We start from the raw sequence: 27,579 nt of genomic DNA, 5'->3' as shown, positions 1-27,579 counted from the left end.
CATAAGAATGAGGTTGGACTAAATAACGTTACTAATGTAATGCAGTGATTATCTTACATTTAGCTTTCAGCTTATAAAACATTACTACGTTACCTATTTATAGAGTGCAATTATTGTGATGCTCAGATTCGTTATTGGATGATAAGAGTGTACAGTAGGCTGAACTATACTATTGTAGGCGTATTAATGTCTTGATGCCAAACTTGAACAAAGCTTATTTATAAAAAAAAATTAACATATTCTAGTCTACACAGATTCAACTTGAATGTAGATGTATGCAGAAATGCAGAAACACAAATGATATAGTTTTATCTCGAACGATTTCAACAAATTTTAGTGCCAGCTAAAAAAACAAAACATGTCTTACTGTCCCTCGTCTTCAGCTTGCCTCCCCTTAGTTCTAATTTCACCCCCCCACCCCCAATTTAAAGCCTCCACTAAGACACTCGTGGTGACATCATAGTCTATTGAGCTAACTCAAACAAATCATCCGCCAGTTTTTTTCTACTAGTTACATCAAAATGACGTGCATACACTCACGCTCCATAACAGGAGGGAAGGAGCGAACCCAACTTCCTCGTTTGCTGATAGGTCAGGGAGGAACTTAACATTGAACTAAGTGGTACAGCCAGGCAAACACCAGAGTCCAAGAATCTTAAAATATTTATAAATATTTTTTTGTACAGTCGACTCTTAATCAGGGGCTATAACCGCATAAATTAAAATAAGTTATTTTACACGCACGTTTCTCTCCCCTTTTGTAGATGGTATTACGTAATCGCAATATATTCAGAAGCCCCGAAGTACGTGTAAAGTGATGATTGATAATTATAAAACAAAAGCTAAGTTCTTTATTCCGTTAATAACCATTGATAAATATGATGAGATGAGTCAGTGTGGATACTATTAATTAAAGATGCTTATGTTGTTGCTTTTTTATGGTCCCTGCTGGGCGAGTTACTTACTGTTGCGCATGTATTTGTAAGCAAAGGCGAACTCTGGCCTATTGATCCATAAAGCAGCCAATGGCAGCCGACGTTACAAAAGTAAACACGCACGTCGCGTGCTCGTCAAGTCAGTTCCCTTCACGTCGTATCACTTTCCTGTTACACTTGGTGTGACCTTGAGTCCCAGCAGGTCAATATGCCTGACTTTCATACACCGAATGAGAGGAAGTCAAGAAGAGGAAGGGGGGTGGGGGGAGCAGGCTTGACACTAAGTTGTGCTGGCATTGTGGCAGAAGCATATGCAGTGGGGAGTCATTGGGAGTCATTGGATCAGGTTAATGAACCATCACGTCGGCCTAAGAAATTGTGTGAACCAGTTAATGACCGCATTTAAAAACAAAACAAAAACTCCCCCCCCCCCCTTTTCTATTTATATTCTTTTTGACTTAATTTCTTTTAGAGTGGAGGGCTTGTTTTCATGCAGTCTATTATTCACCCCGGCTAGATGTACTTGACCCAAATGTGGCTGGACTAGTTAGGCATATTGCAAATAAAAATAAAAATAATTAAAAATAATAAAAAGAAGTAATAATAAAAGCCGAATATATAAAACATTATTTCCAAAAAAATATAGTTTGTTTGTTTGTTTGTTTGTTTGTTTCAAATCAAGACATAAAATTATGGGCATTGATCTGTACAGGTACTAGAGTTTTGGTTTCGCTTTGCTCCATAATGGACTTCTGTGACATTTCCTTTGGGCTCGCCTAGGCCCATACAAGGTTTCTGGTATTCTTTGGCTCCTCATCAGTCGAATTTTATACCAGACCCAAACTTGACAAGGTCCAAATGACAAAGTCTTGAACTCGGAATTAGACCTTTGATTTGCCTGTGTGTGGTAGATACTTCTAAAATAATAATTGAAGAATATTGACCAGAGTGTTGTAGAAACCATAGCTACAATGATGTAAGAAAATGGCATTTTGTCGTGGAATGAATATTGTGTATTATTGAGTTATTGGTTCGTTGGTGGAAACAAATATATAAATAGTAGTACTTTGTAATCTAGTGCAGAGTCTTTGGGTAGGTTAAAGTTAGCGTCTTTTGTATTAAAATTTAATTGAACTAATTGGGGTGTCTAGGTTAGTTTTTTTTGTTTTGTTTTTTTTTGTTTTTTTTTAAACCAAGGGAGGTAGCTTGTGATTTTTAAAAAATAATTAGTCTTCTTAAGTAAAGAAAATTACCTCCCTTGTTTGTGTATTATTACAGTTCTACAGTCTATACTCTATACAATACACACGGACTATACGTCTCCTTCAGTCACTTAACAACAATCATCTGCTACATGAATGTCCGGGTATTAATTCTGTTTGGAATGATGTCATCCAACCTGCAGTTTTCCCTTTCCAGATTAAGAAAACAATTAATTGAACACATTTTCATTCGTTTTTCCTGACATTGATGATTCCTAATTTCGTAAACATATAACTATTCTTCAAGGAAAAGGTTTGTCATTGAGTTCCACAATTAAAGAAGAGAGTGATATTTCATATTTTTATGCAGACCCAGCTGTGACCTGTATATTTTTCTACATCCTACTTAGACAAAGCCATTGTCTGCCGGATGTCCTTTTTTTTTGTTTTTTTTTTGCTGTGTCTGTTTTCTGTAATAGATTTTCTATTGGACTCTGTGACAAGAGGGACAATAAGGGTGGCTACCTTTATTTATTTATTAGAGTTAGCCCCCTTTATTACTTGATTTAAGTCCCTGTCAATTGTTTACAATTACCACTCTCTCTTGAGTCTTTCAACTGACCAGTGTATTTTGAATTAAACCTATATACTGTTTAACTCATACTTGTGTTGTACTATTGTTGTGTTACTCAAGAGGGGTGTGCCACTGTTGTGGGAAGAGTATTTCGATAATGAGCTAAGTAGACTTTATCAATTTGTTAGTACTAAATTGATTTATGTAAATGGTATAGGTCTACTTAGTCTCTTATCCTCTTCTGTATGTTTTTTTTTTTGAAAGAAATATTTTGTTTAGATACGAGACAGTAGTGTGTCTCATGAATGACGTCATTTCATTGTTAATGCATGTATGATATTATTGTAAACTAATGTAAACCCTCGCTTTGGTTTTTGACATAAAATGTCTCATGAATGATGTCATTTCATTTTTAATGCATGTATGATATTATTGTAAACCATCTTTTTGGTTTTTCGGCATAAGACATTATTGTGCCTCTATGATGGTGGTCCTTTCATTATATTGACCGGAAACTGTCTTGCTACTTTGCTTTGTTTCATTATGTCATTTTCTTTTGGTGAGCCTTTATTGCCATTTATATTTTTCATGATCTTTTTCTTTTGTTTGTAAATAAACTCCTTTTTTTGTTGCAACTGAAATCTCAGAATTATTATTTGTTTTTCTCGGTAGTATTATACATCTAGAGGCTATAGTTATTAGCCTAGATAATATAATTGGGACCACAAAGTACCACTGGACTAACTTGCCAGTACAGTACAGGTCACTGGTCTTATGACCTATCCTATTTCTAGGTCACAGACTCAATGTCTGTCCACTGGCCTTTCTAACAGTTCTGGCACCAACAATATGGAAACAAAGCAAAAAGTAGTAGCTTCAACAAAGGCAAGAAAGCAGACTTGACAAGAATGTCAACGAATGATATTTGACACTATACTAGAAACAAAAAGTAATTTAGTATTTGGCAACAATTAAGAAACAAAACTGAAACCAAACTTGAAGTAATGACATTCTAACACTGCTCTAACTCTATTCAGAACCATTTTTAACGTTGAATTATAAACTATTCTGTAATCTATGGGACGTGGTGGCTGAGGGATAGGGCGTTTGGTTTCTGAACTGAAGGGTCTCGAACTCAAAACCATCCATCCATCCATCCAATAATCTATCTATCTATCTATCTATCTATCTATCTATCTATCTATCTATCTATCTATCTATCTATCTATCTATCTATCTATCTATCTATCTATTTCTCTATCTATCTATTTATCTATCTGTCTATCTATCTATTTATCTTTCTATCTATCTATTTATCTATCTATCTATCTCTGTCTGTTTGTCTGTCTGTCTTGCACGCTCACTATATATAACAAGATGTTGATGTATTTATTACATTTCTTTTATTATTACACTATGGACGAGACGAAACTATGCAGTGGCTTCTCTACCCTTGAGATCTCTACGCCATTGTTCATGGAAACTTTTGCATTTAGTTTCCTCTCAATTTTGAAATCGGAATGTTTTCTTCACAGGAATGAGGAATTAGGTCAGGTGATTGCGTTTCAAGGCGTCATCGTCTGCTTGGCAGTGTGTATGCGAAACTTCCGCTTCCGGAAAAGACACTTCGCTGGTCTATGTGGGTATCTACGGTGGACCCGGTACTCCTGTGGGCTTGGCTCCATGTGCGGTACTGAGCGTCTGGAGGCCGGAATGGTTTAGACTTTGGGTGTATGCAGATTGCTGCACGATCTGTCAAAAAATTAAAAAAAAAAAAACTATTTATTTACTATTTTGGAATTAATTTAAAGGTGTAATAATTTTTATTTACAATTTACGCTGTCGGTCTGTCTGTTAAAAATTTTGTACACGTTATTTCTCCAACTTCCCATTCAAGGATCAAGTTGAATTTTCACACAATGATTAATCGCCGAAGACAATACACGAATCAATAAAAAAAATTAACAGGCTAATTAATTAATCAGTGGTATCAATTAATTCTGTTTTTTTAAAGAGATAGGCATAAATCTTGCAGTATTGAGATATACGACGTGTATATGTAGGCTACGATTATTATATAAGCTTTGTATTTTATAACATTTCACTGGATCTCTTTTAATAGTTTTGTTTTATTTTATTGTATCACAAAATACTTTTCAAAAATGTTTTCCATCACTTTGTGTTTTAAAGCACTGAAGTCGTAGATTTAGACAAATACATATTTATAGTCATGATTTTATTTCTAAAACTTACCCATAATCAGACTGCCATCTTGATTCTAAAAAAATAATTATGTAGATATATTACCGAAAATACAAAAAAACAACACATAATTTTTCCACTTAATCAAACAATAAATTTGACATGTGAGAAATCAATTTCTATTAACAAAAAATTTGTAATTTGCTGATGAGTTAAATAGTAAGAAAAATAGGTCACTAAGCATTCTACTCACCCTGTTTTGGGCACGTGCAGGGGGCGTGAAGGATGAAAGAAGAGAAGAAAATATGTATAGACAATTCAGTAAAATATTCATTAGTCCTAGATATTAAGTATATATTCATTAGTTCTAGATATTTAGTATATATTTATTAGTCCTAGATATTTAGTATATATTCATTAGTCCTAGATATTAAGTATATATTCATTAGTCCTAGATATTTAGTATATATTCATTAGTCCTAGATGTTTAGTATATATTCATTAGTCCTAGATATTTAGTATATATTTATTAGTCCTAGATATTTAGTATATATTCATTAGTTCTAGATATTTAGTATGTATTCATTAGTCCTAGATATTTAGTATGTATTCATTAGTCCTAGATATTTAGAATATATTCATTAGTCCTAGATATTTAGTATATATTTATTAGTTCTAGATATTTAGTATATATTCATTAGTTCTAGATATTTAGTATGTATTCATTAGTCCTAGATATTTAGAATATATTCATTAGTCCTAGATATTTAGTATATATTCATTAGTCCTAGATATTTAGTATGAATTCATTAGTCCTAGATATTTAGAATATATTCATTAGTCCTAGATATTTAGTATGTATTCATTAGTCCTAGATATTTAGTATGTATTCATTAGTTCTAGATATTTAGTATGTATTCATTAGTTCTAGATATTTAGTATGTATTCATTAGTCCTAGATATTTAGTATGTATTCATTAGTTCTAGATATTTAGTATGTATTCATTAGTCCTAGATATTTAGTATGTATTCATTAGTCCTAGATATTTAGAATATATTCATTAGTCCTAGATATTTAGTATGTATTCATTAGTTCTAGATATTTAGTATATATTCATTAGTCCTAGATATTTAGTATATATTCATTAGTCCTAGATATTTAGTATGAATTCATTAGTCCTAGATATTTAGAATATATTCATTAGTCCTAGATATTTAGTATGTATTCATTAGTCCTAGATATTTAGTATGTATTCATTAGTTCTAGATATTTAGTATGTATTCATTAGTTCTAGATATTTAGTATGTATTCATTAGTCCTAGATATTTAGTATGTATTCATTAGTTCTAGATATTTAGTATGTATTTATTAGTCCTAGATATTTAGTATGTATTCATTAGTCCTAGATATTTAGAATATATTCATTAGTCCTAGATATTTAGTATGTATTCATTAGTTATAGATATTTAGTATGTATTCATTAGTTCTAGATATTTAGTATATATTCATTAGTCCTAGATATTTAGTATGAATTCATTAGTCCTAGATATTTAGAATATATTCATTAGTCCTAGATATTTAGTATGAATTCATTAGTCCTAGATATTTAGAATATATTCATTAGTCCTAGATATTTAGTATATATTCATTAGTCCTAGATATTTAGTATGAATTCATTAGTTCTAGATATTTAGTATGTATTCATTAGTTCTAGATATTTAGTATGTATTCATTAGTCCTAGATATTTAGTATGTATTCATTAGTTCTAGATATTTAGTATGTATTCATTAGTTCTAGATATTTAGTATGTATTCATTAGTTCTAGATATTTAGTATATATTCATTAGTTCTAGATATTTAGTATGTATTCATTAGTTCTAGATATTTAGTATGTATTCATTAGTTCTAGATATTTAGTATATATTCATTACTTCTAGATATTTAGTATGTATTCATTAGTTCTAGATATTTAGTATGTATTCATTAGTTCTAGATATTTAGTATGTATTCATTAGTCCTAGATATTTAGTATGTATTCATTAGTTCTAGATATTTAGTATGTATTCATTAGTTCTAGATATTTAGTATGTATTCAATATATCCTAGATATTTAGTATGTATTCATTAGTCCTAGATATTTAGTATATATTCATTAGTCCTAGATATTTTTTGGTATGTATTCATTAGTTCTAGATATTTAGTATGGCTGCCTGGATGGCTGCCTGGTCGTGCGGTTTGCGCGCTGGACTGTCGTTCGGATTTATCGATGGTTGAGGGTTCAAATCCTGCCCGCTCCCATCCCCCGTCGTCCTGCGGGAGGTTTGGACTAGGAAGATAAACTATCTTCAACTCTGAAGGAACATTCGAAACATGTAAAACATTTTACAAACAAAACATATTTAGTATATATTCTGTAGTTTTATGATTAGTATGTATTCATTAGTCCTAGATATTATGTATATAATCAGTAGCCCTAGATATTTAGTATATATTTCGTAGTCTTAGATAATTGGTTTATATTCAGACTCGGCATCAATTGAACTAGTTACTAGTTGGAACACAACTGATGTACAAATAAAAGATGTGTCTTTGTTTTGTGTTATTGATTTTCTTTATCACTACACGACGACATCAATTAATCTTCGCGTGTTTCACCTTTCATTTGTAGGGACACAGGACGCTACCTACAAACCAAGACTATAGTAGGGCAAATCGATAGATGCCATAAATAATGTATAGTTATAGTAAATAAACTAGTACACAGCTGTAGTGTACAAAAACTGGGCTCCACCCACCTTGAACATTGAAATAATATGTGGTTGAATATTTGACCATATCTTTTTTTTTCTACACAGCTTCTATCAACTCATTCTGTCTGTGTCTGGTACCAACATTGTGAACACATTATGTGCTCCCTCCTCCCCCCCCCCCCCCAATACTATTCTCGTATCAAGTTGAAACATGAAATTATACTTTCTTTAATGTCGAAAAATGGAAATAAATCTAACAGTATTGCGATATATAGCTTTTTATGTGGTGTTCTTCCCATTGGATAAGCTAACAAAGTTAATCCACTATCTATATTTACTAACTGCAGCTAGTTACTGAGTAAGCCAATACCTACAAACTAGATGTACTAACCGTCTGTAGCAATTGATCCCATTACAGTCGTGGGTGTCACGGGTCCTTTTCTTTTTATTTCTGCTGAACTTATTGGGAGGTATGATGTGGTCCACCAGCACGTAGTAGCCACACCTATGGCACATGCTCTTGGTCATGCCCATCACAGCAAAACCTCTGAGGACAAATCAAGTTCTGAATAACATTTTGAATAAAAAAATTTGTTTTATTAAAGTACCATCTTCGCAATAGTCCTAAGAGCTGAACCAAAGACCGTTGCTACAACTTCTAAAGTTACTCTTGCATCTCCGTCAGTTTTCCAAAATAAAAGTTTTCCATTAATAAACTACTCGTTGAAAATGCAAATGTATGACCCAAAATTTACACGTGCAAGAACCGCCGTTTGATCGTCTAAGAGATGACCCGAAGGCTCTTCGAGCTCTTAAGTTTAAAAAAGAAACCTGTTTGAGCGTCAAACAGTAAAAAAAAGAAAATCTGCGTCAACCACCGTTCTGTCTGGAAGAGACCCAAGTCAATGCGTATGTAAAGCATTGCTATTTCCGATGCATCTGGCCCCCGGGCGCATGGGCTAGACATGGCCGAAGGCCGAGTGCACCAGGGACATCCGCTATTTTCCTATGTTGTACCAAGCTAACCATGGAGGACTCGCCATTAGTGTAACGGTCCCTTGAGGAACGGTGCATGGATTATTGACAGGGCCGTGAGGGCTCTCTTTCAACTCCGCTCCGTGCAATGGGTAAACTCTCGCCTACCCGTGGACACCCCCATGGGAGTTTTGTTTTGCTATTCATTTAGCCTAACCACTTCCTGTAATGGTCGTTTCCACACGAGCGCCACGTTGAGGCAGAATAGCATGCTCGCGTGTGCAAGAACCAAACTAATATCTGGTCCCCTTTTCTCTCTATATATATATCTATTCGAGGGACATTCTAGATATGTATAAGCGCACTGACGTCTGTAATGGGCGTGATCTTTTTTAAGATAATCTTCGTTCTAAGTAAAACGTCTCTGTCGCGGACCTTTTTTCACACAAAAATCGTCACTATAGAGAAGTGCAATAGTCGGAAGAAAGAAATTCGACCTATCTCAGATAAGAAAATCCAGAAGAATCACACTAGCGGAGACGTTTTGAAATGTTTTTTTTTTCAAAAAGTTTTAACCCATATTGTTGAAAAAGTCTCTCGCGAAAACGGTCTACATTTGACAAGATCTTATTAAAAGATGGAAACGACGTCTCTTACTTAAAATATTTTAATTTGTAAACATTGGTAATATTAAGACACGGATAAATAGCGAGAATGAAAATAAAGCATGTTTTTTTTCGCCGCACGCCTCCCTCCCCCTTTTATTGTTGATAGGTCGTTGGCATGTTGTTCCAAACATCTAGTAGCCTACAACTCAATGCAGATCTACATCCATGATGACCCAAGAATATTCTACGCTTAACTAACAGCCATTTAACATAAAATTGAAAATGTTTTTAACATTTGAGTTTTTAATTACTAGATTTACTTACAAGGCGGGCTATCGACTAAACAACAATATCTGTATGTAGTAAGTAGATACTAAGAAGAAAAAAACTGTTTTGACTGATCTGCTTCTGTAAGTGTCATTCAAAACAAATATTAAAGACAACCCATGAAAATTCAAGGTCAAAAATATGTAGGCGAATATGAAAAAACTCTTGGGAATTATTCGCGCATCGCTCCATTTTTTTCCTAATTAAAAGTTTCCAAAATAGCTTCTTATGTACGAATATCGTTTTTTTTTTCAAATAGCTATCAATAAAATATTGGAATAATTAGAATTTATATAAAATATTAAAATATTTGAGTAATATTTTATTAAACTAAAATTTAAAAAATAAAGGTTACCTTGAAATAATGATTTGGCGCCACCTACATTCTGCCGCCTGAGTGCAATGCACACATTGTACAATAGGTAGCGGCGGCCCTGGATATATATATATAAGTGTGGTTGTTTTGAATGCAGAAAATACTTACTGAAATTCTTCTCCGCAGTTTTCTCCATCACAGTAAAACATTCCCCATCCCCACTCTTTATCCCTAGGGATTGCTTCATATCTCGTCTTGCAGACGTGACATCTAGACACCTGTAAGAAGAATGGTTCAGCTGAGGATTCACTAAAGGCGTTTAAAACTGAATAACACCAGACAACACCAGTAGATAATTGGAGCAATCAGAGTGAAAGAAATCGATCATGTAAACGTTTGAAAATGACTGAAGCAGACGGTATAAATCTGGCAGCATTTTGACTCAAAAAAAAATAGAGAACTTACATAAAAAGGGTGACACAATAGAGAACTTACACATAAAAGAAAGGTGTCAATAAAGACAGGTGTAAACATCGAAAAGAGAATGTAAATACACTTCCAACAAACAATGAGTTATCTACATCATTTGTGGATAACATTAGATAAGTTACAGTTTGGTCTTCGAAATTCAACACTCTTTTATTTTTACAAGTCATCTATTTTAATGAAAGTGTGACCGAGAAATTTATTTCGTTGGTTGTATTCAGGATTCTTTTTTTTTTTTTTAGGTTTAGGCTCGAAACCTACTACCGTCTATAACTTTTTATACACTTTAAAAAAATCTGTTTTAACTTTCCTTTAACTCATAATGCATTGTACAATTTGAACTAACCCCAGTGTCCTCTAGGTCGAGTATTTTGAACAGAACACTTTTCTTAACTTACTTCTTTCCTAAGTGGAACTTTTCTCCACCAGCTTCGCTGACAATCCTTGCACCCAAACTGTCTTTTTGATGTTTCGACATCAAAGACTCCAGACTCAAGAACTTCATTCAGGTGAATGGAATCTCTCTGTAGATTCTCTATATACTGTGTACTCTATGAGGTCATCGAAAAAGAATGGAATCATTGTCAGAGTCATTATTTGATGGATAAAAAAAATAACAATTCAATTAATTAGTTAGTAAATTTACATTAGTAGGTTCCACATGAAGATTTCAACTTGTAAACTGAACATACTAAATCGAGCTCGTCTCTTCTAAATAAATGTTTTCAAACCGAAAGTTCCAGAATGCACTTCTATCGAGTTATTTCCCTATCATAATTTTGCTATTCTGTTTAGAAACTCGAAGCTTTGACAGGTAAACGTAAAAATAAACTTCCTGTTTACACTTCTCGTGAGACTTTAACGCGTTCATCACGTAACATTTTTTTTTTAATTTAAGGACAGGCAGAATAATCTTGAATAGAAGTATCGTTTCTAACCTATTAGTTTCCGTATTTTACCCTTTGAAATAGCCCTACGGTCTCCAGCAAAACGTATATTCTCTTAGAGGTTTAAAGGTCACAAAGCTAAGTTGTATGCAATCTCGTCATACCTAGCCCCGGTCATACTAACAAACCACAACAATCACCGCTGGACAAGGGTGACAATTGCAGGGACATGAAAAAGGGACATAACAATCTGTTTAATTAGAATTTCATGCAGCATCAAAGAGAACTAGACTGAAACGTTTCAACATGTTTTGATTGTCATGCAATAATTTAAATCTATCAAACTGCTAATGTAATTAAATGTATGGTCAAAACAATTTGTTTTGTTTTTTTAATTTAAAAAAAATGCCAAAGGATGGACTTACTTTTTTCATAAATCCACTAACTTGACCTGGATCAACTGAAGTGAGAAAAAAAAAGGATAATCTCAACCATTAAACCACCATGTAATTACAATGATATTACTCTCTTCTCTTCCAAAACCTAGTCTTTACAAAGCATACATTAGCTCCCTCGGTCTGCCTGGATCGGATCAAGATGAAATTTCGCTCAATTATTTCTTGTACTTGACAAAACAAGAATCAATAAAAACAAAGAATAAAAAAAAATTAACTATTGGTATTTAATTATTTGGGTTGCTATCAAACAAGGGAAAGAAATCTTATTTGGCAGATGTGTTTTTATTATACGTTGAATTAGTCCCCTTGCGAAGGCTCGAGCCCTGAGCTCAAATTCAAATTGAAGTTTTAAAAAAATGTATTTAAAAAGCGATCACGGTAATATTCACCTAGATACCCCCCTTCTCCCCTCCCCTATTTTCCCAACTGATCCAGACAAGTGACAGTATCATAATGCTTTGAGAAAGTTAAAAGCATGAAATGGCGCTAAACAAAAATACAATTGGTACAATTATTTCTAATCGCACAGATTCATTGTTAGTCTAGATGTAGTACAAATTTAGTCACATGACTGATCCAAACTAATTGATAAAACTACACTTAATATAAGCTTTGTATTTATTATATTTTCTTCTAATAGTTCAGAACCCTTCAACTTGTAATAGTGGAGCATCCGTTACCTATTACAGAAAGGGCTCATATCAGTTACCTCTAGCTGCTGGCATATTCTGGACAGACGGACAAGTGAGGGGGAGACCGTATGTCTGTTGAACTCATAGAAACTTGAATTGAGCTCATGTTTGAGTACAAATAAAATGAACTTTTTCTCAGATTCGTCATCAAAACTAAAGTTAAAAAGGTCACAATGTTCCTTAGAAATAATGCGATAGAAATATGAAACTAATCACCGGACAAAAGTTACGAAGCTGTGTTTGTTTGTCTGTAAAATGTTTTACATATTTCGGATGTTTCTTCACGGGTAGGGTTAAAGATAATCTACTTCCTAATCCAGACCTTAGGATGGCGGGGAATGTCAGCGGGCAGGGTATGAACCCGGGACCATCAAACGACCGAACGAGAGCCCAGGCAGCCAACCATGATTTGAATGATGTATTCAATATGAACACAGAAAGATGCAATCGTAAATGAAGGTATTAACCGATTCGAACAAGCCCTCTAGATATCTAGTCTGATCGTGCTACACGCAGACCTAGAGATAAATGTATTTCAAAGGGCTACTTTAACCCTTTCCAAATTATGGACTGAAAAACAACAACACAGCTGTCAAGTAATGCTTTACATTCGTTTCACACACACTAAAAGAAAATGAGGTTCTGGCTTTAGAAACATGAGCTTTATACGACACGCTTCCTTGACCAAAGCAGTAAGTATAGTCAGTGCCTGTCAGGTGTGTACTTGTATTTCATTTCCTTTTGAAATTCCTAAGAAAAGTATTTTCTCTTGTGTTCATAGCTTGACACGCCTTCTACTTGTGAACTTATAGCCGTCAGCTCTATTTCAATTCGATTAAAAGGACACAAACTAACATACATTTAGTGAGGGGTTCTTTATATTCAAAAATTATAATGTTAACTTATGTTGAATGATTAAAATTAGTCATACAATTTATGATACGTAGTATAATATTAATATTGTAAAACTCTAAATTACTATCATTTATAAATTCTAAATAATTTCATCTTATTCTAAATCATTTCTCACATTTCAGTATCTCTCCAACAATTAAAGATGTAATTATAAAACAAAATAAATTCCTTGAATGGACTTTCCTTACCATACCATCACAGATGGTAAACATAGGAGGTCTACTCTACCAGACATAGGAACTTAGTTCAATCTCTACCATCACTTATGGAAAACATAGGAGGTCTACTCTACCAGTCCTAGGAACTTAGTTCAATCTCTACCATCACCTATGGAAAACATAGGAGGTCTACTCTACCAGTCCTAGGAACTTAGTTCAATCTCTACCATCACTATTAGAGGTCTACTCTACCAGTTCTAGAAAACTAATTTCAATCTCGCTAATTCATATGAAATATAAATGACTATTCGCACCGAACCTCTGAGTATAAAGTCCAATGCTTGCAGTTTCCCGCCCATTTCACTGACGACTTTTTCCATCTCATCTTGGGAGAAGCGCCCTCTGAATAGTTCTCTAAGTTGGCAGGCCTGGAACCATAAAACAAATTTTCTAGATTTTTATTTATCGTTCTAGAGAATGTGCATATTTATTTCAGTATATTAATTAACTGCTTATCAAATGTTAATTTAAAATATATTCGACTTCTATACATACTAAATGAAACCTTTCTTATTTAAAAGAAAGATACACATTTTTAAAAACATTATCAATGGACATTACCACCCAACTTTGTAATACAAATATTTTTTTTATAAAATTATTTTGGCAAACGACAAAACAATTTCCATAGATTTTTTTAAAAATATATAGATCTAGAAAAATTATCTCCTCTATTAATATAGTGTCTTCTGTTTTTTTATATTAATAGTAAATAGTTGTGAAAAAAATGTGTTTTCTAAAAAAAAGCAAAAATAAAAAAGTAAACTGGTTCGCTTTCAAACAAAAATTAGCCCAAAACTTTGTAAGATCTAAAATATGAATATTTTTGGAGCTTTTGCGATTTTTACGGGATGGACGGAAGAAAAGCTAATAGCGGCTCTTTGTCTTCCAGGGGCCGTTAAAAATTTGATACAATAAAACGAAAACTTTCTAATTATTATCTACCCCTGACCTATGTCAAAGAACTATTTGACTGTTTAGGCACATCCATACTAAAACGTAGTCACGGACTTGCATGAAAGATGGGTCACTTAATTATGAACCGGATCTACCACAGAGGAAGATTGTGCAAATGTACAGAGCCTCACTCTTAATGAGGACCTCACATATTTAACAAAAACTTTATATTAAAGATAAGAAAATAAGGTGAATGATATTATATACACATTTGTGCTCATTTATATTAAAGCTTGAATAGTCTAGGGACGTCCACAAAAAATCCTGCCCACTTACTTAAATCCGGCACTGTGTTCTTAAATGCCTCATTAGTTTCTTTCCTTCTTAAATTGGGGTCATTGAAAAACAAATTAAAATAAAATACTTTAAAAATAAAAAAAAAAAGAAGCTGATATTAAGAATATCTGTATCAATTAGTTTGTAATCGTGTAATTAATTTTGCAATTATAATAATAATAAGGCTTGTCTTCGAGTCCGAAGATCAACGAGAAATGCAATTTCTGGTGGCTGCGCAGCCCCAACTGTGACCTACATATTTTTGCCACAATCACGGCAAGCATAACCATTGTCCGCAGGTGGTCGATTTAGATTTTCTTTTCGCCGTCTGTGTCCGTCCTCGGCAGCGGATTTTCTTTTGGTCTCAAATGTGTATCCCGCGGCCTTCGTGAGTGACTTCCAGCTGTCCCGTTTTGAGGCCGCATGCAACCAGGTGCTCTCTTCTATGTCAGCTAAGGCAAGTTCGCGCCTAAGCTAATCTTTGAAGCGTTTCCGTGGGGCGCCTCTGTTACGTCGACCACCTTTTAGCTCACCAAAAAAAGACTGCCTTTGGCAAACGTTCGTCCCCCACACGGGATACATGCCCCGCCAAACGTAACTGTTCCACCATAAGAGGTCCCTCTATACTGTCCATACCGGCGTTCGCAAGGACATCGCTGTTTGTAGTGCGGTCTTGCCACCGTATGTCCATGATGGAGTTGTTTTCTGTATAGTGTCCATGTCTCAGATCCATATAAAAGGGTTGAGAGAACCACCGCCTGGTAGACATTGATTTTTGTAGGCAGGCGGAGCGATCTAGGCTAACAATAATGAATCTGTGAAATTAGAAATATTTGTACCAATTGTTTCTTGTTTAGCACTATTCCATGCTTTTAGTTTCCTCACTACGCTATGATCCTGTTATTTGTCTGGACCAGTTGGGAAAAGGGGGCGGGGGAGAAGGAAGGGCGCATCTGCATGGATGTCGCCGTGATCGCTTTTTAATGCAGTTATTTAAAAAAAAAGTTGAACGATTGGAATTCGAAATCGAGGGCCAAGCCTCCTCAATCCAGTAGACTAACCACCGTGACAGGAAAGCGCTTATAAAAATAGAAGAATTTATAGTTAGCTATTGTTAGTTTCAAACTTTTCTCTCTACTAAGTATAAAGGGGACTCCTTCAACTTATACCACCACATCAACCAAGAACAATTTCTTTCCTTTGTTCGAGATACCAAACAAAATAATTAATTACCAATAGTTAATTAATAGTTTAATTTTTAAAAAAATTGATTCTTGTTTTGTCAGATAAAAGAAATAATTGTGTAAAATTTCAGCTTGATCCGAGATGTCCGAGGGTGTGTGGAAAATAACGTGTATAAACTCTTTACCAGACACACAGACTTTGATAAAAAACAAAAAAGATACCCTTACAGTTGAATAAATAATATTCTATTTTTTTCACTGTGACCTATTTAAATATGTTGGCTATACCACTTAAGCACTTAGCCAAGAAAGATCTAAATAATATCATATGTAACTTTTTCTTTTGCAACGGTCATGTCTAATCAATACTAGTTTTCAATAAACTAGGAGCTAGCTGTAACTGACATGTTTATCTTTCTAGTTATTGCTTATTGTAGCTGACATGACAGCGTCGATCATGTCAGTTTCAGTTTCAACTTGTGGTCACAAACAGTTCAAATATCAACGTCAAGCGATCTCTACTTCTTTAGGAATTAAATCTTTAATGTTCGCTGAATAATTAGATCTAAAAAATTGAATTGTTACCTCAAGACGAACTTCTTTATCGTCCATATTTTTATAGGATCTAGAGAGGAATCGATACCACCCAGGTCTGCAGACGTTCTACTTGTTTTGGTGTGCTCTTTTTTACACTATTCTAAGCCGTGACCTACTTTTACCAGTTCTTGTGTGCTGTTACGTATGTTGCTAATGATAGATTGTGAAAAGAATCACCCATGACTACTTTAAAAAATGATACTACATTAAAAAAAAAAACAATAATGGAAGCTATTATGAACAGATAAAAAAGTAGTGTAGATGTACATTGCTTTTTTTTTCTTTAACTGCACACTTCATTCTAATAATAAAAACGTGTTTTCTTGGTAATTTAAGGTTGTTACATTCCAAGAAAAAAGGGGAGTAATAATTTAAAGGAGAAATCATAAATTTACCAGTTGTGTCCCCTGGGTAGTATTTTACTGATTTTAAAAGTATATTATGTTTTCTTTTTTTAAGAACAGCACAAGCCGGGACGAGAAACTTATTCAGTGGTCACTATTTATTATGACATATATTGAAAGATAAAAATGAAGATGCCATTACTACACCCTTATATAAGAAGCGGCCTTAGCATTGCGCGTGGCCCTGGGCCTAAGCTTTACCATTGGTAGTGATGTTGGACTGGCTTCAAAGGTATTTCTAAATTCTAATTGCCCATATTTAAGAGAACTGTATTTCAGTCTTCAAAGTATTGATACGGCCTATTATAAAGCGTGTCAGGGGCCCTGCATAGTTGTACGATGAGCTGTTGGGAGCAGAAAGAGTTCATAAAAAATTACCTACAAATCAAACGTCAAAAGACTTAGCAGACAGCAGCAGAGCGACTAAAGAAAGTAATTTATGAAGAAAAGAATACAACTTTATGGTCATAGAATAAATGTAAGAAAATGGAAACAACTGGAGTTTTGTCCCCATTAAAAAGTGAAGATAACTCAACAACAAAATACGATAATGAAATTATCGCTAACATTCTTAATAAATGTTTAGCATCAGCATTCTGAGTGTAGGAGACAAAGACATATTGATCAATTTAAATGAAGTAGAAACCATAGGAGAAATACATGTACAAGAGAAAGGGATTCAAAACAATTAGCTATTTGAAAGGACTTTCACTCTCTATAAGGGATTGTTATCGCGTTCGGGAATTCCCGAATGTAAGGCTTTATTGATTCAAGAGTTCAATAAATGAATGTTCAGGAAACTTGTAAGTCTAAATCTAAATGCTTATCATTGGAATATTAAAAGGTGTACTAGATCTATACTTTCGCTTAACCGGCATTATTGTCTGTAGGTCCTGGTGGCAGTATTTATAAAACGTTTTTTAAATTTAACATTCATTAATTTTGATGAGAAAACTAAGTACTAAATAAGTCGCATAAAGAAGGTGGTGTCTTTTTGTCTTTTTTTTTTTTTAAATAAAAATTTAAAAAAAATAAAAAAATATATTTCTTGATAACAATTATTATGTTCATATAAAATCTCAATAATATTTAAACCCCTTTTTAGCAAATATACCAACATACAAATTGTAGAGGCAGAAATAGACTCATTAAAACACAGAGATAATTAGACTCGTTAATTAATATAGACACAAATAGACACATTAAAATACATAGACACAAATAGACACATTAAACACATTTAGAAAGCCTTTTTTTTTGTGAAAAACTAATACATTTTATTTACAACTGTTCTTATACATCAACCACATGTGGAAGCCAACAATTTGTGCAGTATAGGAATCGTTCATGATTGAACCGTTATAAATGTGTAGGCCAGACTGATGGTGCAGGACTCCAGGTCGCCTTGGTCCAGGCACGTGGCCACTGTTGAGCCTGTGCTGACATGCCTCTCACTCCATGTCCGTACTCTGACTGCAGGAGGGAGGGGTTTGGAACCGGTATCGATGCATACAGCTGGTTTCTCTGGTAATATAGGCAAGTATAATGGTAGCAAAAAAGTATAAATCCTAACTAGTTACAATTTAAGAAGGATTTTATCATTTTGAAAGAAGGAGTGTATAATTGTATAGGCGTTCACTTTCATTTGGTTTAAATTGTAAATTCTGAATAAAGGGATTTTTTTTAATTTCCTGGCTATTTGGGATTAACTTTAAGGACCTAAAAAGTGGAAAATGAATTAATAATTTCAGGCCGTTGGCTAATCCATTTACAGAAATATGAAGAGACTTCATCAAGTGCAACAAAAATATAGAATGGATAACAATACAAACCGAAATAAAAGGCAACAAAGAAACTATATTTTTATTAACAGCTGAACAAATCAGACAAAAAACAAAACACAAACATAAAAAGAAACCACAACAACAGAACTGTTTACATACCATGTTTACGTGGGATTCTTCCAAGTCTTGCGTTACGTTCCAACTTCTGCACCTATTAAGTTCATTTTAATTCATTTGAGTTTATCTTTTGAAAACTTTTTTTTTTTACTTTAAAAAATGAAACAAATGATTAAAACATTTAGAGAGATAGACATATATTAATGTTATGGAGTGTCTCTATTGTTTCATTGGCTGATATAATCTTATGTAATAGATTTGCTCTGTTTACTAAGAGGCCCTAGGTTCCGTAAGGTTGTTGGAAGTGGTAATGGATATAAGTACTATACTACTTTTAAAATGCTTCCAATGGCAAGCGTTTCAAATAGCCTCTAACAACCAGTCCAACGCCTGGCCTTCACGTGTGGCTCAGATAGTGAGTCCGCGGGAACTGTTTACAACTTAACACTAACAGGAGACGCTGCAAAGGCGAGTAAATGGCGCTTAAACGAGTAAGCTTCATGCAGGAGGGGCTAGCTAACCTTGGCTGTTTACCCATCCAGGAGAAGGAAAACTGTGCAAACCTCTGCTCCTTGCAGCGCTACCTAAACATAGGAAAGGCTTCGGGAATCAACTGAGAAAACCCAGTTTGGGTCCATACACCCTGGCAGAGCGACGTTGTTTCTTAGGACACATCAGCGGTGTAGGCGACATCATTCCGACCAAAGTTAGTGCCCATGTATTCGGATTATTTCAATGAGATGATCCATATCCGCTTTACGATTAAAGGAGGCCACATCTGGCATTGAGGGTTAACCGAGTATAATAGAGAGGAACGAGTGACTCAGACTGAGACGGCTGTGAATATTGAATGACCAGAACAAAAAGATCTGAGATGAAAAATAAGTTGAAATTTCTTTAACATCTTGTGATATGCTCTTTGTGGTTACCAACCAACCAATTTGGATAAGTTCTAACCTGTTTATCTAACAGTCAAACAATTAACATGTCATCAACCAATCCTACATCTCTACTTTGAAGTTAGAGATAAATCTTTAAATCTTGAAATGATACGCTTGGATTACAAAATACATTCGAAGAAAGAAAAAAACTTACATCTACACCTAGTGGGTTATCTTGTATCCTTCAGACATTGATGAGAAACAAAACAAAACAAAAATATTTAATAGATCTTTATATAAATAATTAAAAAGTGTCATTAAATTAAAAAAAAAAATATTGCCTCGTTTATGATGTTTCACAATCAAATCTGCTTGTATCACGGTCAAAGTCACGGTCATTTGTTTTATAGACCTGATTTGCATAAGAGTTGAACTCAAGCCTGTCATAATTCTGCATCGTGTGCAGACAAAGCCGTAGCCTGCCGGCAGTCTTTTAAGTTTTCATCCTTTACTCCTGTCTTCAACCAGCTCTTTTCAATGGGTCTTAAATGTTTGTCCTGCGGCCTTTGTGCGAGCTCTCCAACTGTCTCTTTCAGAGCCTATCTACATGCCAGATACTTTCTTCTATGCAGAGAACAGGTCGCAACTGGGTAGTCGCATGAAACATTGTACTTATCCTTAGTATTCGGAATCGAAGACATTGCCATTATTATCATAAATATTTGTTATTCGAATCATAGTTCAAGGAGCAGATTTAGCCTTCATAGGGCCCTAGGCTATTCGTGGGGCTTCTTATAAATCCAAGAATCGCCGACAATTGTTCTTCAAAATGATTGAAAATATCCAAAATAACCTACTTGGCGCATCCCCAATAAAAGTATAGCTTGTGATGCCTATAGGCAAATTCAGCACTGCACTTGGCCACCAAGCCTACAGTATTGACTTGTAAGTTAAAAAAAACAACAACTTTAAATAATAACATTATAATATTTAGATCTATATAAAAAGAATGTATGTCTAAGTAAGCAAGTAAGATTTACTTTTACCACTATAATTGAATCAGTTGGTTGTAATAAAAGATTTTATACGTACGGCTTAGGTACTCAGGCTTACCCGTTAGGATTTTGTGGGAAATCATTGCCGTTGTAACAGTTGACACCATTACAGTTGTGTTGGTCGCTAGGACCGCCCCACGGTGGTAGAGGGTAGCTCCTCCTGCTTCCGTGCCACTCGTAGGTGTCGGTCCTTGATCTGCGACGACGTGAACTCTTTACAGGGGGAACAATCTCGTAGGGCGCCACAGGATAGTTGCAGCTGTGACATAAGGAGACGGTCATCCCCATGATAGCGGTGGTACTGTAATGGCAAATGTAGCACATTTATGTCTGATACAGGCAGTGGGTAGGGTATGATTTAGTTTAGACAGACCTATGACTTCCATTGATGACTTAGATTAGACCAGCGGTTCTCAACCTTTTTAGCGCCGAGACCCCTAATATGATTCCCCACTAGGCAGCGACCCCCTACTCTAATTAGTTTTTGCTTCATAGGCCTAGGTCAATGTCAATTTGCTAATGTTATGAAATCGTTATCATAATGTTTATATCTGATGCCGTATGTATTTTCATTGATAGACGCTGAACACAGAAGAAAGCTTTATACAATTGTAAATAGTGTACAATAAATGTATTCATTTATTAACTTTTCTATTGCGTATTCACCATATTCATGTGCACAGACTTGTGTGACAATGTGACAAGTATGTCAACACGTGAAGGATGATATTAAATAGTGTCAATTACATCGCTACACATTGGTAAATAAGCCAACGTTAGTGGTAAGGTTGGATACTTGTGGGAGTCTTTGTAAGATCACAATGAATGTCATCTTCCGCATCATGTCCACTTCTGTATTTCAACTAACAGGGTGGAGAACCTTGCTTCACAAAGACATAAGCCTGTACTGTTAGCAACGGATGAAGAAGAAGCAACACGACCTCACAATGAGATATGGCTGCAATCACGTGATCCAGAATTGTGTCACTGACATTGAAAAGTCAATTACTTTTAGCTGCATCGTTTTGATGAGCTCAATAAACTCTGTCTCCGGAACATCTTCAACTTTGACTTCTAGAAAGTGTAAACAAGATGTCCCCCTTTGTTTTTCCTCATAGAAAGCAGATAAAGTTGGCAAAGATTTAAGTTTTATTTTCATCCAGTTTTGTTTGACAAAGTTGAAGTTTCATTTGGATGAACGGATTTTTTTTTTCATACAAATCGAGTCATAATGTCTTTGATTCTTGCATTGAAACATTGAGGTAGTCAAGGCGACAAAGATGTCTACCAGGCCGGCTAGTTTCTGTAGTTTTGCTTTCTCATAAAAAAACAACAAACATTTCAGGAAAATTAAAAACAAACTTTTAAAGAACCTCGCCTCTCAACAACCTCGTCACATCAGTGTGAGTGATAGAGCAGAACACATTACAAAGAAGTAACTATCAATTAAAAAACAAACCATGTCTACCGTCAAACAATGATGTTACACACTCGCTAACTCAAATGCCATCTGTATCCATAACCAAGATATCCGTCTTCCTAAATATGTCAACATCATTTAATTATGTTTGACGGTCGCTTCATAGTTTCTAAAATGAAAATCAATCTGAGTAATGTATACCAACTATGGTACAAATACTCTTGTTAAAACGACAAAAAAAATTCCGATGATAAATAGACCAAAAACCCAAATTCCGATGGTCTTAGGAGACCCCTGGTAAATGGTCATTCGACCCCCCGATGGGATCGCGACCAACAGATTGAGAACCCCTGGATTAGACAGACGTATGACATCTATTGATGACTAATTTAGACAGAAATGTGACATCAATTCAATAGCTATGAAGAAAATAATGGGACACACCTACTTCAAAGAATGATCATTAGCTACATGCATATGACAGTTACTAACAATGTATTCAAAAGTAATAGCTCTGTTAGATTATGGTGCAGTCTATCAGATAACGTTTCTCTCACCTGATAAGCTTGCCCAGTAAACTACTGTGCACATGATAGTTGTGGTCATTTTGAATTTTTTTTTTTTTTGTGTTTTCTTTTTTGGGGGCTTGGGCCTTGGGGAGGAGTGAATAGCCTCGAGAAGTTTCTATTCTACCATTAGGTTTCTAGATATGTAGTTCAGTTTTGGTTCTTAAGTAACTTACATAAACTCATTCTGGCAATGTCCACATCGAAATCTGCCACGCCCCCATTCACTGTCTCTAGGCACTGGATCGTATTTCACTTGACACCTGTAGCACCTGGATACCTGTGTAGGTTTACAATTAGACACATTTAATTTGAAGAAGACTCTGGCCCCAGAACACACATAAAGAAGAAAAAACTATACGGAGAGCTGTCTGATCTGGAAATCACTGCACAGTTCATCTCAGAAGTTGGTTTCGTTATCTGAACCCGCCAACATAACATAATGTTTAGCAATAAGAATGCAGCAATAATCTTCCATAAAACTTGCGTCATTTTTTAAATGTATTTAATTTTAGTTCAACGTTTCAACAGTTGCTGACCGGGAAATTTGGAGGAATTTGGTAACGCGAACTGCTATAACAACTATAATAACTATAACAGCTATAACAACTATAACAGCTATAACAGCCCTAGCACGAAAGTCAAGGGAAAGATGAGCTGTATGAATTGAAAACTCATCGCTTGTTCAATAAAAACATTTTTAATGAAATAAAATTTCTACATAAGCAAACATCTAAAACTTAGTAAAGTTGATATCATTCCAGAAACAGCATTAGATCTAATATTCATAAATATTTAAATGACAAAGTATGATTGATCTCTGACCTCTTTTCGTAAAGACACAACTTTCCACCAGGCTCGCTCACACCTTTTACAAGCAAATAATCTGGGTCGAGACTCTTTCTCTAGACCGCCTTCCAGTAAATCCTTGACTTTCTTTGACTCTTCTATAGTAATCTTGAGGTAGTCTTCTCCTTTCTTGTGGCATTAGACAAAGTACTTTAGTTAGTTTAAGAAAAAAAAGGTCAATAGTCTTATGTTATAAATTTAAAATTTACAAAAGTTTCTATAGATAGTTAAGGCTACCTCCTATGCTAGATCGATTTGTGAATTTAGTCCTGCATGATAAAAAGAGACCTAAATTCTGCTAAATCATTGCCAAAAGACTTGCTTGGTTTAATACCAAGTGTATTGACCGCACCAGATGGAGAGAGACAGTGACCAAGAAAGCTATTGACAGTGAAAGAACATGGGTCTCAGCTCAGGAAGAAAAACGTACAATACGAAAAATTGCCAGCTCCTCTACCACCAAAGCAAAAGCCATCTTAAGCTGCGATATTTGTGGACGGGAGTGTCTCTCCAAAATAGGGCTCCACAGCCACACGAGGAAGTGTGCGAGATGAACCATAGTCGTTCTAGGACTGAAGGAGGCCAACTAATATTGTCATTGACTAACTTGAATATTTAAAGACCATTTTCACTAAAATGGATCTTCAATAATGTGTGAGTTTATGAAATGTTGAGAAGGGAGATAAGGCGGATATTATTTTATAAACTTAAAATGACATCATTACACTATTTTCCGTTTGATTGTCAATAAAAGATAAATCTTCATAATATTTACCCTATTTAAAATGCTGTTTACAACTTCTGGTTCGTCTGAAATCAGTAAAATTACAAAGCATTCATTGAATGAAACATCATTCTCAAGAAACATTACACTATTTAAAATCGATAATAAAAACTTCGCCGCATTTACCTCCAAAGGCACTAACAAAAAAAAATGCAATTAACTGAAAACCGATACTAAAACATAAAAACACAAGGCACATCTGTAACGAATAGGGATTTCACTGCGTCCGCATGGGTTCTAAAATAATTTCATACTCTCCAAGACAAAGTTCGCTGCTCCATATAGATCCTGGTGATGCTGAAGAAGTAGCTCTGCCTCGTTCTGATTGAATCTGCCTCTAAACAGCTCCCGAAGCCTCCGAGCCTAAAGAAACAAAGAGTACATCTGCTGGCATCAAATAAGTTGCAGTTTACACATCTCACATTTAATTGAATGACTTAGCTGTACAAAATTAAGTGCGAAATGTGGGTGGCTCAAATCAATTAGGTGATAACTCATCTACTAAAAATGAGGCATTGTGGCTGAGTGGTAAAGCGCTTGGCTTCCGAACCGAGTGTTCCAGGTTCGAATCCTGGTAAAGACCTGGAACTTTACTTAACTTGTACATCTAATAAAAAAAAAGCCAACGTTGGCATGCTCTTGTTCGCCTTATTTAAACCTAACCCCTATGAGCTCCATGTAAAAAAATGAATTATGTACCCATTTAAAAAAATGGGTACATACGTCATCTGAGTTGAAACGTTTAAGAATCGCTGTACGAAGTTATCTCATTAAAACAACAACAACAAAAAAACAAACAATATATCAATCAATATTAACCTCTAGCTGGTTATCATGTTCAGACATGACTGAAGGTCTATTGAACTACTGTAAGTTCTCAACACATACACAGTCTAGTTGGAACTTGATTGCTTGAATTACATTGCTGAAATACAAGTAAATAAATGAGCTAATGATTCATATTAAAGTCTGTCTGTCTGTCTGGGTGGAATATTTTACACTATTTTTCTCCCAACTCCCATTCTCAGATCAAATTGAAATTTTGCACAATTATCCATTGTCGCTGACAGCACACGAATCAATAAAAAAAAACCAATTAGGTTATCAACTAGTATTGATTTATTATTTTGATTCAAATACAAAAACAGGTGATTACTCTTGCAATATTGAGATCTATAACAGCTATTGGACTATATGTTCCTTCGAATTAAAATACGTTTTTTTTAAAAAATAGTTTGTTACGATTTGCTTGTTTTTCAAGTAAATGTCTACGGTGTTCCCCAGAAAATAATAATTACCTTTCAACCTAAACCTCCTTAGTTGACATACGATAGTTTAACTAATATTTAATCTGTTTATAGTTTAATTGTAAACAAAAAGTATTGGACAAATTTATTTTTATTGAGAGAGAGAGAGAGAGAGAGAGAGAGAGAGAGAGAGAAGCACAAACTATGACCTATACAAAAATATTTCCCACTTACTGTCACTTTGTGTGATCACTCAACCTGACAGTTCATACTTCTTGATTATGTTTTTTTTTTAATCGAGCTTTAAGTATAGAGACAATTTCATTCCTGTTTTAACTCTAAACACTCTAGGAACATGTCCACAAACTCGAAATACGTTTTACGTTGCATAGAAACTCGCGGGCACACCCGCACACTAGCTAACAACTGTACCCCACTTGCACAACTACGACCCAGTCATTATAGGACTGTGTTAGGCACTTGTCACGTCACCTGAACTGTGACACTGCTCAATCGTTTTAATTTCATACTAGCCTACATAAGCTTTGTTTGTTTGTTTAACTTTACTTTCTTATTTTTGTTGTTTAAATCGGAGTCAATATCATAGTCAATCTATCAACATACTAGGTATTAATCATAGTCATTAACATAACAGGTTATAGCATTGACTTTATCAGGATTTGTTTGTTTTTTTCGCGTTGGGAACTTAATAGGTGAGGGGGAGATTTCCCTTTTTTTTTTTTACATCCACACGCACACACAGACACACACACACATATAAATCTTTAAATCTTCCTAATATCGATTCATTGTATTTACAGCAAGGGTTTCTCAGACGGTGCTTCGCGCCAGGCTTTTTCGTGTATTCTGAGCTTCAAAAATGATTGAGGGGGCCCCGAAATGAGTTTTTTTTACATTAAAAATTAAATATTACGCAAAATGCAGGGGCCCCCAAAGAGATCAAGCCCCCGGGACCCTAAACGATGGAAAATTCTGAGCTACGCCCCTGCCCAGCCTTTATTTCTTGGCTATGCACATGGAATAGAGTAACTGTAATTTTGGTTTAGATTTTTTTGGGGGGGGGGGAGGGGGAAGGAGGTGAAGAACAGCTCCTTTGAATACGCCCATGTAAATTTGGACTATATAGTCAGGCTATCTTCCTACCTCCATTGCTTCCCTTTCTATCCCACAGTCTGTTTCTGTTAATAAAAAAATCAAACTTCTTGAAACGCGCACACGCACACACACACAAAAAAACATTTAGTCTTCTGAGCACACCGAAACTCGGAAAAAGTCCCAATCTCAAAGTTCTGAGGTGCTAACACATTTTGGTGTTTCATTTCCTCTTTCATACACTGTTCTTTCTCAACACCTCAGATGTACAGCGGGTCTCAAAGGTTTTCTTAAGCTAGAGATGTCGAGGCAGGTACACTACTCTAAACAATCGCTTCATGAATTACTCCTATCACAGTCAGTGGTTAACACAAAGCTAATCTATTGTTTGGGGTCTGTGATTTGTAGTTAGATCTACCGCTTAATAAAAGACAAATTTCTGAACTTTGTTACTAGTTCTCAATGGGACCAGTGTCGACATCTCCAACATGACATCTTTCAGTATTATGTATGTCTTGAGTAGTGAAATAGTACTCAAAACAATGGAGTCACTGGCTAAATATTTGGAGAGCCCTCTTTGTAACGCAACAATAACCCAATCTTTTTTTTTTTGTACTAATGTTACCGCAGCAGAGGCGTAACTAGCAACTTGCGGATGGTGCGGGTCGCACGGGGCATCAAGTGCCGAGGGGCATCATATATCCTAGCTACGCCACTGCACCGCAGTTTTATTTGCAGGTGTAATTTTATATTCACAGTGCTGCGCTCGAAAGGAAGAAAAAACGTGACCTTGGCACA

The 27,579-nt window shown here is 34.9% G+C and overlaps 2 protein-coding genes across 8 annotated transcripts; both read right to left on the bottom strand.

The window, feature by feature from the left end:
* Positions 1-4,095: 4,095 nt before the first annotated feature.
* Positions 4,096-16,757, bottom strand: LOC106063927 (shiftless antiviral inhibitor of ribosomal frameshifting protein-like). The gene is made up of 8 exons (XM_056016166.1): positions 16,550-16,757; positions 13,807-13,915; positions 11,690-11,724; positions 10,776-10,928; positions 10,060-10,169; positions 8,057-8,212; positions 4,965-4,990; positions 4,096-4,463 (listed from the first exon to the last, which is right to left on the bottom strand). Exons 1-8 carry the CDS (start codon positions 16,574-16,576, stop codon positions 4,285-4,287), a joined length of 795 nt encoding a protein of 264 aa, XP_055872141.1. The 5' UTR covers positions 16,577-16,757; the 3' UTR covers positions 4,096-4,284.
* Positions 16,758-18,238: 1,481 nt separating this feature from the next.
* LOC106050751 (shiftless antiviral inhibitor of ribosomal frameshifting protein homolog) lies at positions 18,239-26,962 on the bottom strand. 7 transcript variants are annotated; one of them, XM_056016116.1, is made up of 10 exons: positions 26,833-26,961; positions 25,241-25,346; positions 24,676-24,784; positions 24,413-24,447; positions 23,614-23,766; positions 22,965-23,068; positions 20,861-21,103; positions 19,962-19,989; positions 18,909-18,960; positions 18,239-18,489 (listed from the first exon to the last, which is right to left on the bottom strand). In XM_056016116.1, exons 2-10 carry the CDS (start codon positions 25,265-25,267, stop codon positions 18,311-18,313), a joined length of 930 nt encoding a protein of 309 aa, XP_055872091.1. In that variant the 5' UTR covers positions 25,268-25,346; positions 26,833-26,961; the 3' UTR covers positions 18,239-18,310. The 7 variants fall into 7 exon arrangements, with proteins under 7 accessions (XP_055872091.1, XP_055872082.1, XP_055872098.1 ...); XM_056016107.1 differs by lacking the exon at positions 26,833-26,961 and adding an exon at positions 25,903-26,405; XM_056016123.1 differs by lacking the exon at positions 26,833-26,961 and adding an exon at positions 25,720-25,809.
* Between the last annotated feature and the right edge of the window lie 617 nt (positions 26,963-27,579).

Source organism: Biomphalaria glabrata, chromosome 1, assembly GCF_947242115.1.
Source record: "Biomphalaria glabrata chromosome 1, xgBioGlab47.1, whole genome shotgun sequence".
Taxonomy (NCBI): domain Eukaryota; kingdom Metazoa; phylum Mollusca; class Gastropoda; family Planorbidae; genus Biomphalaria; species Biomphalaria glabrata.
This window is presented reverse-complemented; position numbering and strand designations above follow the sequence as displayed.